This window comes from Anolis sagrei, chromosome Y, assembly GCF_037176765.1.
Source record: "Anolis sagrei isolate rAnoSag1 chromosome Y, rAnoSag1.mat, whole genome shotgun sequence".
Lineage (NCBI taxonomy): Eukaryota > Metazoa > Chordata > Lepidosauria > Squamata > Dactyloidae > Anolis > Anolis sagrei.
This window is the reverse complement of record NC_090035.1, coordinates 8,093,446-8,109,754: the sequence shown is the minus strand read 5'-3', so window position 1 is coordinate 8,109,754 and position 16,309 is coordinate 8,093,446. Positions and strand designations below refer to the sequence as shown.

Genomic DNA, 16,309 nt, shown 5'->3' with positions numbered 1-16,309 from the left:
GAGCGAGCTCCCGGCCATTAATAGTCTAGCTTGCTGTTGACCTATGCAGCCCAAAAGACAGTTGCATCTGTCAAGCAGGAAATTTAGGTACTGCTTTATGCAGGGAGGCTAATTTAACTAATTTATGACGCTATGCAGAAGAATGAGGAAGTACTCCATCAAGGACTTGGTGTCACAAGTGGACAGTGAAGTGGCAGCTCCCCCTGTGGGTGGAATGGAGCATACGCTCATGAAGCTGGAAAGCTGCCTTTAACTAATTTATGATGCCATAAAACCTTCCAGCAGCTTGCAGAAGAATGAGGAAGTACTCCATCAAGGACTCAGTGTCACAAGTGGACAGTGAAGTGGCAGCTCCCCCTGTGGCTGGAATCGAGCATACGCTCATGAAGCTGGAAAGCTGGAATGTTAAATTGCCTCTGTGTCTGTCTATATATGTTGTATGTCTAATGGCTTTGAATGTTGGCCATGTATATGTGCTTTGTAACCCACCCCGAGTCCCCTGTGAGGTGGGAAGTGCGGAATATAAATACTGTAAATAAATAAATAAGATACTTATATGCATTCCACCTAGGAAATGAGATGGAAAATGAGCTGCTAGAAGTATTCAAGTAGTAGCTGAATGAGTCTAAACAGAAGCAAACGCACCTATGCTAAGTCCACACAAACCAGCAAAGATTGAATGATAAAGAAAGTATCAAGGTAATACAGCAACAAGACTATGAGATTACTTGGCACTAAAGTGAAGGCAAGAGGCGGATGTCTGAATGGAGACCAGACTGGCTTTTCCTCTCCAGTGAAGGCAACTGGGTTTGCTTTCTGACTCTCGAGGCTAGAGATCCGTGACCTGCAAGAAGTGGAGAATTGAAAGAGCCATAAAAGAGAAGAAAGTGAAGTCTCATGGTTAGAGTATTGCACTGTATAGAGATGTTGAGGATTTATTTGAAAATAAAAATCCCAACCACTGCAAACCAAAATATAAAGGATCATTGAGAGAGAGAGGCTTTATTTGGGGAAATATAAAAATCCCAAACAGCAGAACACCACTTAAGATTGGATGTGGCTTCTGTGACTAAAAGCCCCCAAAACAAAAAGCTGTAAAGAAAGCTGGAATTTTTTAGGGATTTTTTTTCTTAGCCAAAGCCAAAAGTTGTAAAGGTGAAGACACTGTTTTGAAATAATCTTGCAAAAAATGTGAACTCTTTGCACTCACTTTTCTTGATGTTGCATCCGTGCGACGTGAGCCCGGAAAACCGACTGAATCAGCCTCACATCATCTTCTCCAATGCTGCAATCAGCAGTGATTTGTGATGGGCTGGACCCACATGATGAATCCGTAGTCTAGGAAATTTACCCAAAAAGCAAGTGAATTTATTCCACTGTGGCAGTTTCTCTGGTTTCAATGTTGACCCCATTCCCCCATTGTTGGGGGTTTTGTACCCATCAGCAGTGGGAAAATAAGCATTGGAGACCATTAAAGCCCAAGTGGGGGATTCCTGAAAGTTTTTAGTTAGTCTTAGTGGGAAGGAAGATGATCTGAACCAAAGGTAAAGGTTTCCCCTCGACATGAAGTCTAGTTGAGTCTGACTTTTGGGGATTGGTGCTCATCTCCATTTCTAAGCCGAAGAGCCGGCATTATCCATAGATGCCTCCAAGGTCATGTGGCTAGTATGACTGCATGGAGCACCATATACCTTCCCACCGAAGCAGTACCTATTCATCTGCTCACATTTGCATGTTTTTGAACTGCTAGGTTGGCAGAAGCTGGGTCTAACAGCAGGAGCTCACCCCGCTCACTAGGTTAGTGGTTCAAGAACCACTAACCTTTCGGTCAGCAAGTTCAGCATCTCAGCGGTTTAACCTGCTGTGTTACCAGGGGCTCCGCTTTGAACCAAAAAGACGCCCTTTTGCCACAAAGAAAAACAACCTACAAAAGCTGAGTTTACCCTCTTGCAGGCAGCAAAGGTGAGCTTGGAAACATTATTTTTGGGACTAGGATTCCCAGACATAAGCCAATGGGATGTAGTGGAATTATCGGACTATGAATTTGGAGGCCAAGATTCAAATCCCTGCTCAGTCATGGAAACCCATTAGGTGAGCTTGGATATGTCATGCTTTCTCGGGCGCAAAAAGCGGCCAAACCTTTCTCAATAAATCTTCCCAAGAAGACCCTGTGATTGGTTCATTTTTTGGTTGCCATAGGTCAGAATTGACTTGAAGAGGCACACAGGAGAAAGATCCCCAGAACCTTCCAGTCAATATGGCCAGTTGTTGTTCAAGAAGTTGCTTTTCCAAGCTATGATTGAAATGGCATCCCTCCGTTTCAACTACCATCATGTTTGGTTCTAGAACAGCGTTTCTCAACCTGGGGGTCGGGACCCCTGGGGAGGTCGCGAGGGGGGCATCAGAGGGGTCGCCAAAGACCATTAGGAAACACAGTATTTTCTGTTGGTATGGGAGTTCTGTGTGGGAAGTTTGGCCCAATTCTATCCTTGGTGGGATTCAGAATGCTCTTTGATTGTAGGTGAACTATAAATCCCAGCAACTACATCTCCCAAATATCAAGGACTATTTTCCCCAAACTCCATCAGGGTTCACATTTGGGCATTTTGAAGATTTGTGCCAAGTTTGGCCCAGATCCATCATTGTTTGAATCCACACTGCTTTCTGGATGTAGGTGAACTACAACTCCAAAACTCAAGGTCAATGTCCAACAAACCTTTCCCGTATTTATTGTTGGTCATGGGAGTTTTGTGTGCTAAGTTTGGTTCAATTCAGAATGCTCTCTGATTGTAGGTGAACTATAAATCCCAGCAACTACATCTCCCAAATATCAAGGACTATTTCCCCCAAACTCCATCAGGGTTCACATTTGGGCACATTGAATATTCATGCCAAGTTTGGTCCAGATCCATCATTGTTTGCGTCCACAGTGCTTTTTGGATGTAGGTGAGCTACAACTCCAAAACTCAAGGTCAATTCCCAACAAACCCTTCCCGTATTTACTATTGGTCATGGGAGTTCTGTGTGCCAAGTTTGGTTCAATTCAGAATACTCTCTGATTGTAGGTGAACTATAAATCCCAGCAACTACATCTCCCAAATGACATAAAGTAAAAACTTTCTGTATATATTTCAGATTTCACTATTAATGTCAAAAAATACGTAGTATGATTCTACATAGGATTTGTCCTACATTAGAACAGTCAAGACAAATATCACTTAAGTAAAATAAACATTAAATATTAAACAACTGGTAAAATAAAATAAGGTGTAAACACTAAACTAATCTGGGAATCTGCATTTCAGGCATTTGTGCCAAATTTGGTCCAGTTATGAAGTAGCAACGAAAACAATGTTATGGTTGGGGGTCACCACAACATGAGGAACTGTATTAAGGGGTCGCAGCATTAGAAAGGTTGAGACCCATTGATCTAGAAGAAGATGAAGACCCTTCCTCTACATCAGTTGCCCCCATTGTGGTCCCAGAGGGAAAGAAGAACTGGGAGTAGCTACTGGGTTCAATTCCCTCCCTTCCAGAGATTCTCTTTTCCTTGTGTGTCATGTCTTATTGATATTGTAAACCTGAGGGCATGGAACTGTCAAATTAACAGTTTGTCAGCTGTTTTGAAAGTCTTTTTGCCTGAAGACCAGAGTATAAATACTCTACAGAAATAAATTAAAAATGATTGCAGGAGTATGAAACAGGGATACAGGATTGAATCATAGAGTTGGAAGAGACCTCATGGGCCATCCAGTCCAACCCTCTGCCAAGAAGCAGAAATATTGCATTCAAAGCACCACTGACAGATGGTCATCTAGTCTCTGTTTAAAAACCTCCAAAAAGGAGCCTCTACCACACTCCGGGGCAGAGAGTTCCACTGCTGAATGGCTCTCACAGTCACGAAGTTCTTCCTCATGTTCAGATGGAATCTCCTCTCTTGTAGTTTGAAGCCATTGTTCCATTGCGTCCTAGTCTCCAAGGAAGCAGAAAACAAGCTTGCTCCCTCCTCCCTGTGGCTTCCTCTCACATATTTATACATGGCTATCATATCTCCTCTCATCCTTCTCTTCTTCAGGCTAAACATGCCCAGCACTTTAAGCCGCTCTTCATAGGGCTTGTTCTCCAGAGTCTTGATCGTTTTAGTCGCCCTCCTTTGGACACATTCCAGTTTGTCAATATCTCTCTTGAATTGTGGTGCCCAGAATTGGACACAATATTCCAGGTGTGGTTTAACCAAGGTGGAATAGAGCATGGGTAGCATTACTTCCCTAGATCCAGACACTATGCTCCTATTGATGCAGGCCAAAATCCCATTGGCTTTTTTTTGCCGCCACATGACATTGTGGCAGCAAATGTTTAACTTGCTGTCCATGAGGACTCCAAGATCTTTTTTACATGTACTGCTCTCGAGGAGAACATAAGAGTCCAGCTGGATCAGGCCTGCATTGAGATGAATTCTGTCCCTATGGTAGCCAACTAGAGGCTTCTGGAAAGTCCACAAGGAGCTCAATGGCACCCTCCCACTCTTCAAGAGAACGCTCCCTTCAATTGGTATTCAGAACTTTGGATAGGCAATCCATTAATCATCACTGTAACAGATATTGAAAGTTTTATGCCTCAGGGATTGGTCTAATCTTTCATTAAAAAGACATTTTTCTCTATATTTATGTTTTAACTAATTCCATACTTGTGTTGATTGAGTTTTTCTATACACACAATAAAAGTGAAAATATGTATGTGTGTGGCTCAGGAGACACCAATGGCCTTCCTTCCAATAACATTGCAGGTGAAGTGAGCACCATGAACATGTCCAAGAGTCCTGCCAATGTTCTCCACCAACGCCATACTGCCCACCACCCAAGTGAAGGCTTTCATACAGGGACAATTTCATCCTAGATTTTCTGTTTTTCCTCCACCACAGATATCCCAGTGTTTCTGACTCCCTCCATTGGTGTGGAATTTGCATGACCTCACCCACTGCCTCTCCTTTAACCCTTTCCTATTATTTTCTATGGTACACAGCAAACAGAGGAATTGATCCGCAACTGAACATACTGGAGGTGTTTGGGGAGAATTCAGCATGATTTATAGGAGTTGTAGGTACTGGGATATATAGTTCACCTGCCATCAATGAGCACGCTGAACTCCACCAAAGAATTGGACCAAACTGCGCACACAGTGCCCTCATTACCAGCAAAAAAAATACTGGCACTCTTAGGGGAAAATTAACCTTGATTTGGGGGAGTTGTAGTTTACCTACATCCAGAGAGCAATATGAACACAAACACCAATGGATCTGGTCCAAATTTGGCGTACAGACCTGGTATGCCCAAATTTAAATAATGGTTGGTTTTGAGGAAATTGGCCTGGACATTTTGTAGTTGTAGGTACTGGGATTTATAGTTCACCTGCCATCAATGAGCACGCTGAACTCCACCAAAGAATTGGACCAAACTGCGCACACAGAGCCCTCATTACCAGCAAAAAATACTGGCGCTCTCAGGGGGAAATTCACCTTGATTTGGGGGAGTTGTAGTTTACCTACACCCAGAGAGCAATATGAACACAAACACCGATGGATCTGGTCCAAACTTGGCATACAGACCTGATATGCCCAAATTTAAATACTGGTTGATTTTGAGGGAAATTGGCCTGGACATTTTGGAGTTGTAGGTACTGGGATTTATAGTTCACCTGTAATCAGTGAGCACTCTGAACCCCACCAAAGATGGAATTGAACCAAATTTGGTACACATAGCCCCCATGACCAGCAAAAATACTGGCGCTCTCAGGGGGAAATTCACCTTGATTTGGGGGAATTGTAGTTTACCTACACCCAGAGAGCAATATGAACACAAACACCGATGGATCTGGTCCAAACTTGGCATACAGACCTGATATGCCCAAATTTAAATACTGGTTGATTTTGAGGGAAATTGGCCTGGACATTTTGGAGTTGTAGGTACTGGGATTTATAGTTCACCTGTAATCAGTGAGCACTCTGAACCCCACCAAAGATGGAATTGAACCAAATTTGGTACACAGAGCCCCCATGACCAGCAAAAATACTGGAGTTCTCTGGGGAAAATTCACCTTGATTTGGGGGAGTTGTAGGTCACCTTCATCCAGAGAGCACTGTGATCTGGGCCAAACTTGGCACACATACCTGATACGTTGAAATTTGATTTTTGGAGGAGTTTGGGAGGATCTGACCTTCTTTTCTGGGAGTTGTAGTGCACCCACAATCTGATAAACTGTGACCTCCACTGATGATGGACCTAGACCAAACTTGGCACACAAAACCCCCATGACTAATTCAACCTACAAGAGTGTTTTGAGGGGAACTCACCGTAGTGGAAGTTGTAGTTTACCCTACAGCCAGAGAGCACACTGAACCCCACCAATGATGCATCTAGAACAAAGTACTGATGGAGTTTTTCGGGGTTAACCTGGCACGATGTTAGTTGTTGGTAATCCACAACCTTATGCATTTGGAACAATTAAAACACTGGCTTTTTCAAATAGCCCAGGCGATGCCGGATACCCAAGCTAGTTATTAAATAAAGGAGAAAAGGAAGGGACATCCAGTATGTTCCTCTGCGTAGCAGACTGTTTACACATAACAGGAAAAAATACCAATGCATATTGTGACTATAAACCCTACTTGATCCGATAGTTACCTCATTCTCAGTGCTGGGTTTGTGATGAGGCTTTTGACCTTGTGCGTAACGTGATAATTGCTTCTGTCGAGCTAAATGTCCCCTGAATGCTGCCTGGAGTACAACAGCCGCCTAATAAAAGAGGAATGAAATCAATGGAAATTCTCCCTTGAAAGATGACAGCTACAAATGAATGCAGAGCCCAAGGGGACAGCAGGGGATGCCAGAAAAGGACTATTTCCCTTGTGACATCCACACTGTCCTGCCATTCAAGAGAAAAGGTGGAAACTCTGATCTGTGACTGAAGACAGACCTGGGGAAGAACAATAAGCAAAACCTACCAGTACGCAGACACCACGCTAAGATGTACTTTCAGAACCTAGGCCCTAGCCTTAATTTCCTAGGTCCTAATTGCCTAATTTCTGAAATCTTGGCCCTAACAGTATGTATGAAGAACTGGCAGGATTACTTTTAATATATATGTGTGTCATTTTGATAATTGTATGCTTATGTCGTTTTGATAGTTCTATGCTTATGTTATTTATCCTGCATGTTTTTGATGTTTGTTACTTGGAAACCGCCCTGAGTCCTCTTGGGGAGATACAGTGGTATATCAATAAAGTGCATTGTCGAAGGCTTTCATGGCAGGAATCACTGGGTTGTTGTAGGTTTTTTTGGGCTATATGGCCATGGTCTAGAGGCATTCTCTCCTGACGTTTTGCCTGCATCTATGGCAAGCATCCTCAGAGGTAGTGAGGCCTGTTGGAACTAGGAAAAAGGGTTTATATATCTGTGGAATGACCAGGGTGAGACAAAGGACTCTTGTCTGCTGGAGTTAGGTGTGAATGTTTCAACTGACCACCTTGATTAGCATATAATGGCCTGACAGTGCCTAGAGCAAACTTTTGTGATTAGATGTCCTTGTTTGTTTCCTCTCTATTGTTGTGCTGTTGTAATTTTAGAGTTTTTTAATACTGGTAGCCAGATTTTGCTCTAGGCACTGTCAGGCCATTATATGCTAATCAAGGTGGTCAGTTGAAACATTCACACCTAGCTCCAGCAGACAAGAGATGGTCATTCCACAGATATATAAACCCTTTTTCCTAGTTCCAACAGACTTCACTACCTCTGAGGATGCTTGGCATAGATGCAGGCGAAACGTCAGGAGAGAATGCCTCTAGACCATGACCATATAACCCGAAAAAACCTACAACAACCCAGTATCAATAAAGTATTATTTTATTGTTGTTGTTGTTGTTGTTATTTGAAACACAAGATGAGTCCACAGCAGACAAGATCACTCTGCTGGCTGTTGTATTGGATCACATGTCGGACACTTCCCAAGTGTCTAGGACTGTGTGATGTATCAGCGAATAATGCGTTCAGATCCCAGTAGGGTGGCCTTTTGCAGCTGGTAATTTTGTTAGCGGCGATTGTGTTTAAGTGCAGGCGAAGGTCTTTAGGCAATGCACCCAGTGTGCCGACCACCTTGACTGGCTTGTGCCAGAGTCTTAGCAGTTCGATCTTTACATTCTTATATCGTGTCAGCTTTTCCAGTTGTTTCTCTTCATTATTATTATTGTTATTAATAATATTTATTAAAACTCGTGCGCCAGTTGCGCCCGTACCTTGGGAAGTCTGACTTGGCCACGGTGGTCCACGCTTTGGTTACATCCTGTTTAGATTACTGCAACGCTCTCTACGTGGGGTTGCCTCTGAAGACTGCCCGGAAGCTTCAATCAGTCCAACGTGTGGCAGCCAGGTTACTAACGGAAGCGAGGTACAGGGAGCATACTACTCCTCTGTTGCGCCAGCGCCACTGGCTGCCAGTCAGCTTCCGAGCACAATTCAAAGTGCTGGTCTTAACCTATAAAGCCCTAAACGACTCTGGCCCAATTTACCTGTCCGAATGTATCCTCCCCTATGAGCCATCAAGATTACTAAGATCGTCTGGAGGGGCCCTGCTCTCGATCCCACCGGCCTCACAGGCACGGCTGGTGGGGACGACAGACAGGGCCTTCTCGGTGGTGGCCCCTCGACTCTGGAACTCCCTTCCACTGGAGATCAGAACTGCCCCTTCGATCTTAATGTTCAGGAAACAGGTGAAAACCTGGCTTTGGGGATTGGCATTCAGCGAATGAGCCATGATCCTGTGATATGGATGGATGACGACGAATAATGACTTTGATGATGACTGACCACTGTAATCATATGATTGTATTTTTGCCATTTTAATTGTTTCAATGTTTTAATGTTTTAGTGTGATTTAGAAATATGATATTTTAATGACGGTCTGTAATACTGATGTTGGAAACCGGCCCGAGTCCCTCGAATGGAGGTGAGAAGACCGTTATACAAAACAACCAAATAAATAAATAAATAAATAAATAAATATTATTGACACAAAAGCACAGTATGTCACAGCAAACAAGATCTATATGCTGGATTTCATATCACAAAATCATAAGTCGAACACTTCCCAAGTGTCTAGGACAGGGGTCCTCAAACTAAGGCCCGGGGGCCGAATGCGGCCCTCCAAGGTCATTTACCCGGCCCTCGCTCAGGGTCAAACTAAGTCTGAAACTACTTGAAAGCACACAACAACAACAATCCTAATCAGTCAAAAGCAGACCCACACTTCCCATTGAAATACTAATAAGTTTCTTTGTTAATTTTTTTCTTCATTTTAATTATTATATTGTTTTAAGTGTTTTTTGCACTACAAATAAGATATTGCAGTGTGCATAGGAATTCATTCATTTTTTTTTAAAATTATAATCTGGCCCCAGTTTAAGGGACTGTGACCTGGCCCTCTGTTTAAAAAGTTTGAGGACCCCTGGTCTAAGACTTTGTGATGTATTTTCAAATGATGCGCGCAGATCCAAGTCAGGTGGCCTTTTGCAGTTGACACATCGTGATTTTGTTGATGTTTATTTTTTCCAAATGCTGGCTGAGATCTTTTGGCACGGCACCCAGTGCGATGATGATGATGATTATTATTATGTTCAAATGTGCCAAACAGGGAAACTATTTTGCAAACCCATGCCCACAGCTGGAAATATCACGGAGAGCATGGATGAGGGGTTGGCTGTGGAATTAGAACATAGCCAACAACAGTAACTCCCTCAGCCACATCCAGAAGCAACAACTACTCAGCCTGTTGGCCAAACACAAGAGGTTTGGGTGGAGCAGGCTGAGGAAGGGTTGTGCCTTCCTTTGATTGTGCCTTCCTTTCTGGGACATAGAGGAGAAAAATCTCAACTGGGGCATTCAGTCAGAATCGCTGAGAGGATGGCCAACAATCGAGATTAGCTGTGAAAGCAGCATTTAAGGCTCTTGCATAGGGATGTGGGGCTCTGTCTGATAGTTGGTTGCAACATTTGAAACTAAATCTTGGATCCCATGCTCCAGAAGCCTGTGGACACTGTTTGGAACTTTAGACAGTTTCGTCAGTTGGAAGTTCAGTAATTGGATTGAATCAAGAATGTATTTTGGCAAAAAGAACACCAACATTCTTGTTTTCGTAAAATAAAGAAATGAAAACATTGCAGATTGTTGAGTTTCCTCCATTGACTGCACAAGTCTCTTGTGTCATCAGGTTTCCAGTCCTCAATGAGTAGCTAGGCTAGACCAGGCTAAGCTGAGGGCTTCCTTCCCCCACATTCCTATGCAAGTTTCCCTAAAGGGCTTTGTCTTTCCTTTTCACTGCTAGCCACAGCCTCCTCCCCTTGATGATGTAGTAATGGAATTTTGTGAGGGAACTTCCTCTTTCAGCATTATTGCCCTGGATTGACCATGTGATCTGGTCTCTCCACCATTTTTCAGTCTCTTCTGCCTTTTCTTCCTTCCACTAAGGACACATTTTGCCTCTTTCTAGGCAAAATGTAGCTGCATGGATCTTTTTGACTTTTATCTCCTTTAGAAGGTGAGACTTTGTAAGCTAATTGGCTCCAAGATCTTTTCTATCAAGAATGTATTTATTTTACTTCAATATATATTTTTGAAACTAAAGTTCTGATTTTGAAATCCTGGTCCATCTTAAGATATAGAAGGCTATCCCAGTTCACCCTACCTACATTTCGGCTGGTTATGAAGTTTGCTTCTGGTACTCTGCTATATTTACGGTTGAATCGCCCCAACTGAGGGTTATCCTTGAGCCTAACAGCTCAGGTTCCACAACAAAAATGGTATATGACATTTCATATCAAATCCTAATGGGGATTGTCACCCCAGACTCAGCAAACATCAGCTTCAAAAGAGTCAGGGCTCTTCGCATTTGCAATATTTTTGTTCAGCCAATATCATGTGACTTTTTAAAGTTAAATGGTAAAGAAAGATTTAATCTCAGCAGTAGTTTGTGCATACCCACCTTATCCAGTGCATCCCCTTCAATCTGAAATGAAAAAGCTACAGATTACAAATAAGCATTTTCCTGTTCCTAGGAACCAAGCTTGCTCATTTCTTCTTGCATCCCATAACCCCTCTTCCATTTGGCATATACCACTATCAGAAACTCAGAAATAAAGTATGGGAGGCCCACACAGTCATTACAATATTTTTTTTATAATGATAGTCAATTTATATTCTTATAATTATTTAAATCTTGATTTTGAAATCAATTATTTCTAAAGTAGGCTTTTAAAAAATGAACACCATAGCAACAAAATAGTTTAAACATATAGTAAAGTTATGTTTGTGCATTTCTATTCCTGAGATGTGTCTCCATACATAATACTTTTCTTCCCATGTCAGGAGCGACTTGAGAAACAGCAAGTCGCTCCTGGTGTGAGAGAATTGGTAGTCTGCAAGGATGTTGGCCAGGGAATACTTGGATGTTTTACCATCTTGTGGGAGGCTTTTGTCATGTCCCCGCATGGGAAACTGGAGCTGACAGATGGGAGCTCACTCCACTCCCTGGATTTGAACCACCAACCTTCTGGTCAGCAGTCCTGTCGGCACAAGGGTTTAACCCATTGTGCTACCGGAGGCTCCATGCATAATACTAAAGTACTACTAATAATACTAAAATAATATTAATAATAAAATAATATTAATTAATCTATATAAATAAAAATGTAACGTTCGAGTTGTTGTAGGTTTTTTCGGGCTATATGGCCATGGTCGAAGCATTCTCTCCTGACGTTTCGCCTGCATCTATAGCAAGCATCCTCAGAGGTAGATGCTTGCCATAGATGCAGGCAAAACGTCAGGAGAGAATGCCTCTAGACCAGTGGTTCTCAACCTGGGGTCCCCAGATCTTTTTGGCCTACAACTCCCAGAAATCCCAGCTAGTTTACCAGCTGTTAGGATTTCTGGGAGTTGTAGGCCAAAAATATCTGGGGACCCCAGGTTGAGAACCATTGGTCTAGACCATGGCCATATAGTCCGAAAAAAGCTACAACAACCCAGTGATTCCGGCCACGAAAGCCTTCGACAATACAATGTAATGTTCGTTTGTGGGATTAACAGAACTCAAAAACCACTGGATGAATTGACACCAAATTTGGACACTAGACACCTAACAACCCAATGTATGTCCTTCACTCAAAAAAATTGATTTTGTCATTTGGGAGTTATAGTTGCTGGGATTTATAGTTCATCTACAATCAAAGAGCATTCTGAACCCCACCAACGATGGAATTGAACCAAACTTGGCACACAGTTCTCCCATGACCAACAGAAAATACTGGAAGGGTTTGGTGGGCAGTGTCCTTTGGTTTTGCAGTTATAATTCACCTACATCCAGAGATCACTGTGGACTCAAACAATGATGGATCTGAACCAAACTCTACACGAATACTCAATATGCGCAAATGTGAATATTGGTGGGGTTTGGGGGGAGGATTGATTTTGTCATTTGGGAGTTGTAGTTGCTGGGATTTATAGTTCACCTACAATCACAGAGCATTCTGAACCCCACCAACGATAGAACTGGGTCAAACCTCCCACACAGAACCCCCATGTGGGCCACAGCAATGTGTAGCAGGGGACAGCTAGTGAATAATAAATAAAATAAAATATTATTAATAAAATAATAATAAAAATACTTTAAAAGCATCACCTTGGCTTTATAGGCCTTCCATTGCCTCTGGATGACTTGAGCTGCTTGCTCTTCCCTATGACTTTCCGCAGAGGAAGGTGATGAAAACACAAAGTTTAATTTCTTTAAGCGTATCATAGAAATCGAGTGTGACTGTTGGTATTCAGGGGGAAGGGAAGGAAAGAGAAAACAAATACTGGATTAGGACACAGATCTAACATACAAGATTCAATGCAAAAAGGTGGAGGAGAGAGGTGCGCTTCAACAGCGTGAAGCTCTCTGCCATTAAGAAATTAGCCTGGGAGAAAGTGAGGACAAAAATCTCCCTTGGGGAGGATGCGTTCTGTCTCCATTGATCCCCTCAGATAGACATTACTCCTGCTTTAATTGATACGAGGCTATACATCATTCTCCTCCAGGCACCTACTGGGAGAGTCCCAGAGGCATTCTCTCTTTCACTCGAAGTAAACATACAGTTCAATTCTTGGCTGGAGAAAGGCTTTAAGCAGACAAGCCATCCAAGGAACTATCCAAAACCAAAGCCAGACAACATGCAAACTCCAAACAGCCCAAGCAGAGGACTTTGAGAGAAGCTAGTCAACACACTGTACCAAATATGAACAAAATGTCATTTTCAACCTGGTCAGGCGGTTCTGTGGCATCAATCCCAGTCTGTCTAGAATGTATTTCTTCATTTTTCTCCAGTTCTCTCACTTTCTCTCTCAACTTCTGTATTTCTTTCCTGCAGATGCACAACATACAATGTATTGTATGGATTTTCTGGCCCGGACTCACTTACGGCATCACCTCTACAATTCAAGGAACACAAGGAATGCTGTGCAGCCATATTTTGAGAAGCATCACAGCACGGCATGAGCGGTGTATCCCAAGACACTTGGCAGTGTCATAATGGGATTCTGGCCAAACAGGGTATAGATCAGTGGTTCTCAACTTGTGGGTCCCCAGATGTTTTGGCCTTCAGCTCCCAGGAATCCTAACAGCTGGTAAACTGGCTGAGATTTCTGGGAGTTGTAGGTCAAAACACCTGGGGACCCACAGGATGAGAACCACTGGTGTAGATCCTCCTACACACTGGTTTAGCCATGCTTTATGTGGGCTCTCCGACAGGACTAGGAAGACTACCAACTCGTCAGGATCATTCTGGAAGGAGGAAAACAGTAACCCAGTGGCTCTTACACATCTTTGCTACATGCAGAGCACTTTTTTTCTATGATGTGCATTGAGTTAATCTCTCTCTTTCACATTATCCAGAATACGCAAAAGCACATGCATACATAAACTTGGGGTGTTCAGACATTTCTTTCACTTTTTTTCACCATTATCTCCCAAAACTTGGATAAAAGAGCATACTATGTCAAAAATAAAAAAAAACTAACTAGGTATTTTAATTACAAAAATGTAAGTCAAAGGGTTAAATTGATGCAATGACTCAGCAAAAGCTGCAGTTCTATATAAGCAGGTGTGTCTGTAACTTAGTAGGCCTCTGTGTTAGTTTGCCTCAGTGGGAGAAAGGTCTCAGTTTGTGAGAAGGCCTCACAGTGTGAGATAGGCCTACGTCTGTAAGAGAAGCCTCTGTGTGAGGTAAGCTTCAGTATGAGAAGCCCTCGTGTGTGAAGCTCCAGTGAGAAGGTTGAACTTTATTTGTGTCATGGAAACCTTGTTCTTGTAAATAGTGCAACCATGTTATTTTGCTATAAAGAAATCCCTTCTAAGAAAGATATAACATTGGTCTGTGTGTGTGTTTTTTTAATCACTTTGGGCTACTGGTGCTGGGCCACTAATAAGTTATTCTGCTGGACATTTATGAGGAGGGTCTTTTGTTAATAAGCCCATTCACCCTGTAGGTTTTCCTTTTTTATCACTTTGAGCTACTGGTGCTAGGTCACACTGCTGCTAATAAGTTATTCTGCTGGACATTTATGAGGAGGGTCTTTTGTTAATAAGGCCAACATAGTATTGATTGGACATCTGCTAGGCACTTAACTCTTTAAGAGCCAGCTGATCCTGAAGGGCAACTCTTTGACTTTTCAATTTCTTTATTATCTTGTGCAGATGATCAAAGTTCTCTGGAGGATCCGATTCCTCAGATGGATCCAAGTGTGCAGAAGCTGGTGGGGTGAGCACACGTGAAGCACTGACTTGTGGACGTTGTAGCCTGTCATTCTCCAGCCCATCTATTTTCTGAAAATTGCAAGGAGGAAATGAGCAGCGGTCATTCAGACCTTCTTCCTACTGATGTGCAGACACAAGAAACCTGTAATGCTAATCTTTAATGCTCATGGAACACAACAGTGCAAAGAAAAAAGAAGGAAGCCTTTGGGTTCGGTCTCTTTGTCACAGATTAAGACAGTGGTTCCCAACCTGTGGTCCATGGACTCCCAGTGGTCCGCAAGAATTAAAATATGGTCCACGGCCTCACTATTACTACACCATTGCAACAAGAGCGACTGGTCTTGTGAAACCATCTTATAGTGCTTATTAAGTATGGTTTTCTGTGGGCGAGCAGATGGTGACTACTGGATGGCATATGTTCTGTATCAGAAACTAGAGCTGATGTAGTCTATCCAATACAGTTTTCTGAATCAGCACCCCAAATAACCAAATCAAATCTAAAGTTGACCAAAAACTGGTCCAAAATCCTTTTGGGACTAATGTTGGAGAGTGGTACCTGGTCAAAGTGGTCTCTGGTCAAGTGGTCCCTAGTCAAAGTGGTCACTGGTAAAAAAAGAAAGGTTGGGAACCACTGGACTATTTATATATTTATTTAGAACTTTTATATACCAGTCTTCTTGACCTCCGGTTTACAACAAGATTAATAAACAATAGTTTAAAACATCACACCCCATAACACACTAATATATAAAATAAATTAAAAAGCAATCATATAATTACATAAGGCCAAGTCGTCAAATTGAAATCACAATTCATCACCATCCGTCCATGTGGTCAAAAGTTATTGACTCACTCATCAAATGCTAAATTCCAGAGCCAAGTTTTCACCAACTTTCTAAAAGTCAGAAGAGAAGGGGCAGTTCTAATCTCCAGTGGGAGAGAGTTCCAGAGCCGAGGGGCCACCACCAAGAAGGCCCTGTCCCTCGTCCCCACCAGACGCAATTGCGAGGGTGCTGGGACCGAGAGCAGGGCCCCTCCAGAAGATCTTAACAACCTTGATGGTTCATAGGGGAGAATCCGTTTGGACAGGTAAACTGGGCCGGAGTCGTTTAGGGATTTATAGGTCAACACCAGCACTTTGAATTGTGCTCGGGGATGTGGCTCACAAACTAAAGGATACAATATTTTTCGGGAACTATAACAATTTCTGTCCCACCAGCTCTAAGATAGCTATTCAGTCTCTGTTACTCACTTTCTCCAGCTTTGCAATCTGCCGAACCAGCCTCTGTTTGCTCCATTCCATGTAACCTGAAAAATTTAATGATTTTTTTCAGACTGAATGTGGGTTGCAGGAAACACAAATACCCTGCAAAGAAAGCCCCGAGCTTCAAGAACCCTTTAGATGACTTATAAACATGGGAATGGCAGATTATCTTGAGGTGTTTTGACATCTGACTGAGCTGCCACTTACTGCACA

The 16,309-nt window shown here is 42.6% G+C and overlaps 1 protein-coding gene across 1 annotated transcript in view; it reads right to left on the bottom strand.

Moving 5' to 3' along the window:
- Positions 1–16,309, bottom strand: part of LOC137095381 (IQ domain-containing protein E-like) — a 49,679-nt gene that overhangs the window by 7,723 nt on the left and 25,647 nt on the right. The window contains exons 13-20 of the mRNA XM_067461981.1: positions 16,085–16,140; positions 14,705–14,901; positions 13,339–13,441; positions 12,721–12,852; positions 11,029–11,052; positions 6,681–6,791; positions 1,211–1,338; positions 729–844 (exon numbers count right to left, since the gene is read on the bottom strand). Of these exons, the coding sequence (XP_067318082.1) occupies positions 729–844; positions 1,211–1,338; positions 6,681–6,791; positions 11,029–11,052; positions 12,721–12,852; positions 13,339–13,441; positions 14,705–14,901; positions 16,085–16,140 (867 nt within the window). The remainder of the gene's footprint in view (positions 1–728; positions 845–1,210; positions 1,339–6,680; positions 6,792–11,028; positions 11,053–12,720; positions 12,853–13,338; positions 13,442–14,704; positions 14,902–16,084; positions 16,141–16,309) is intronic.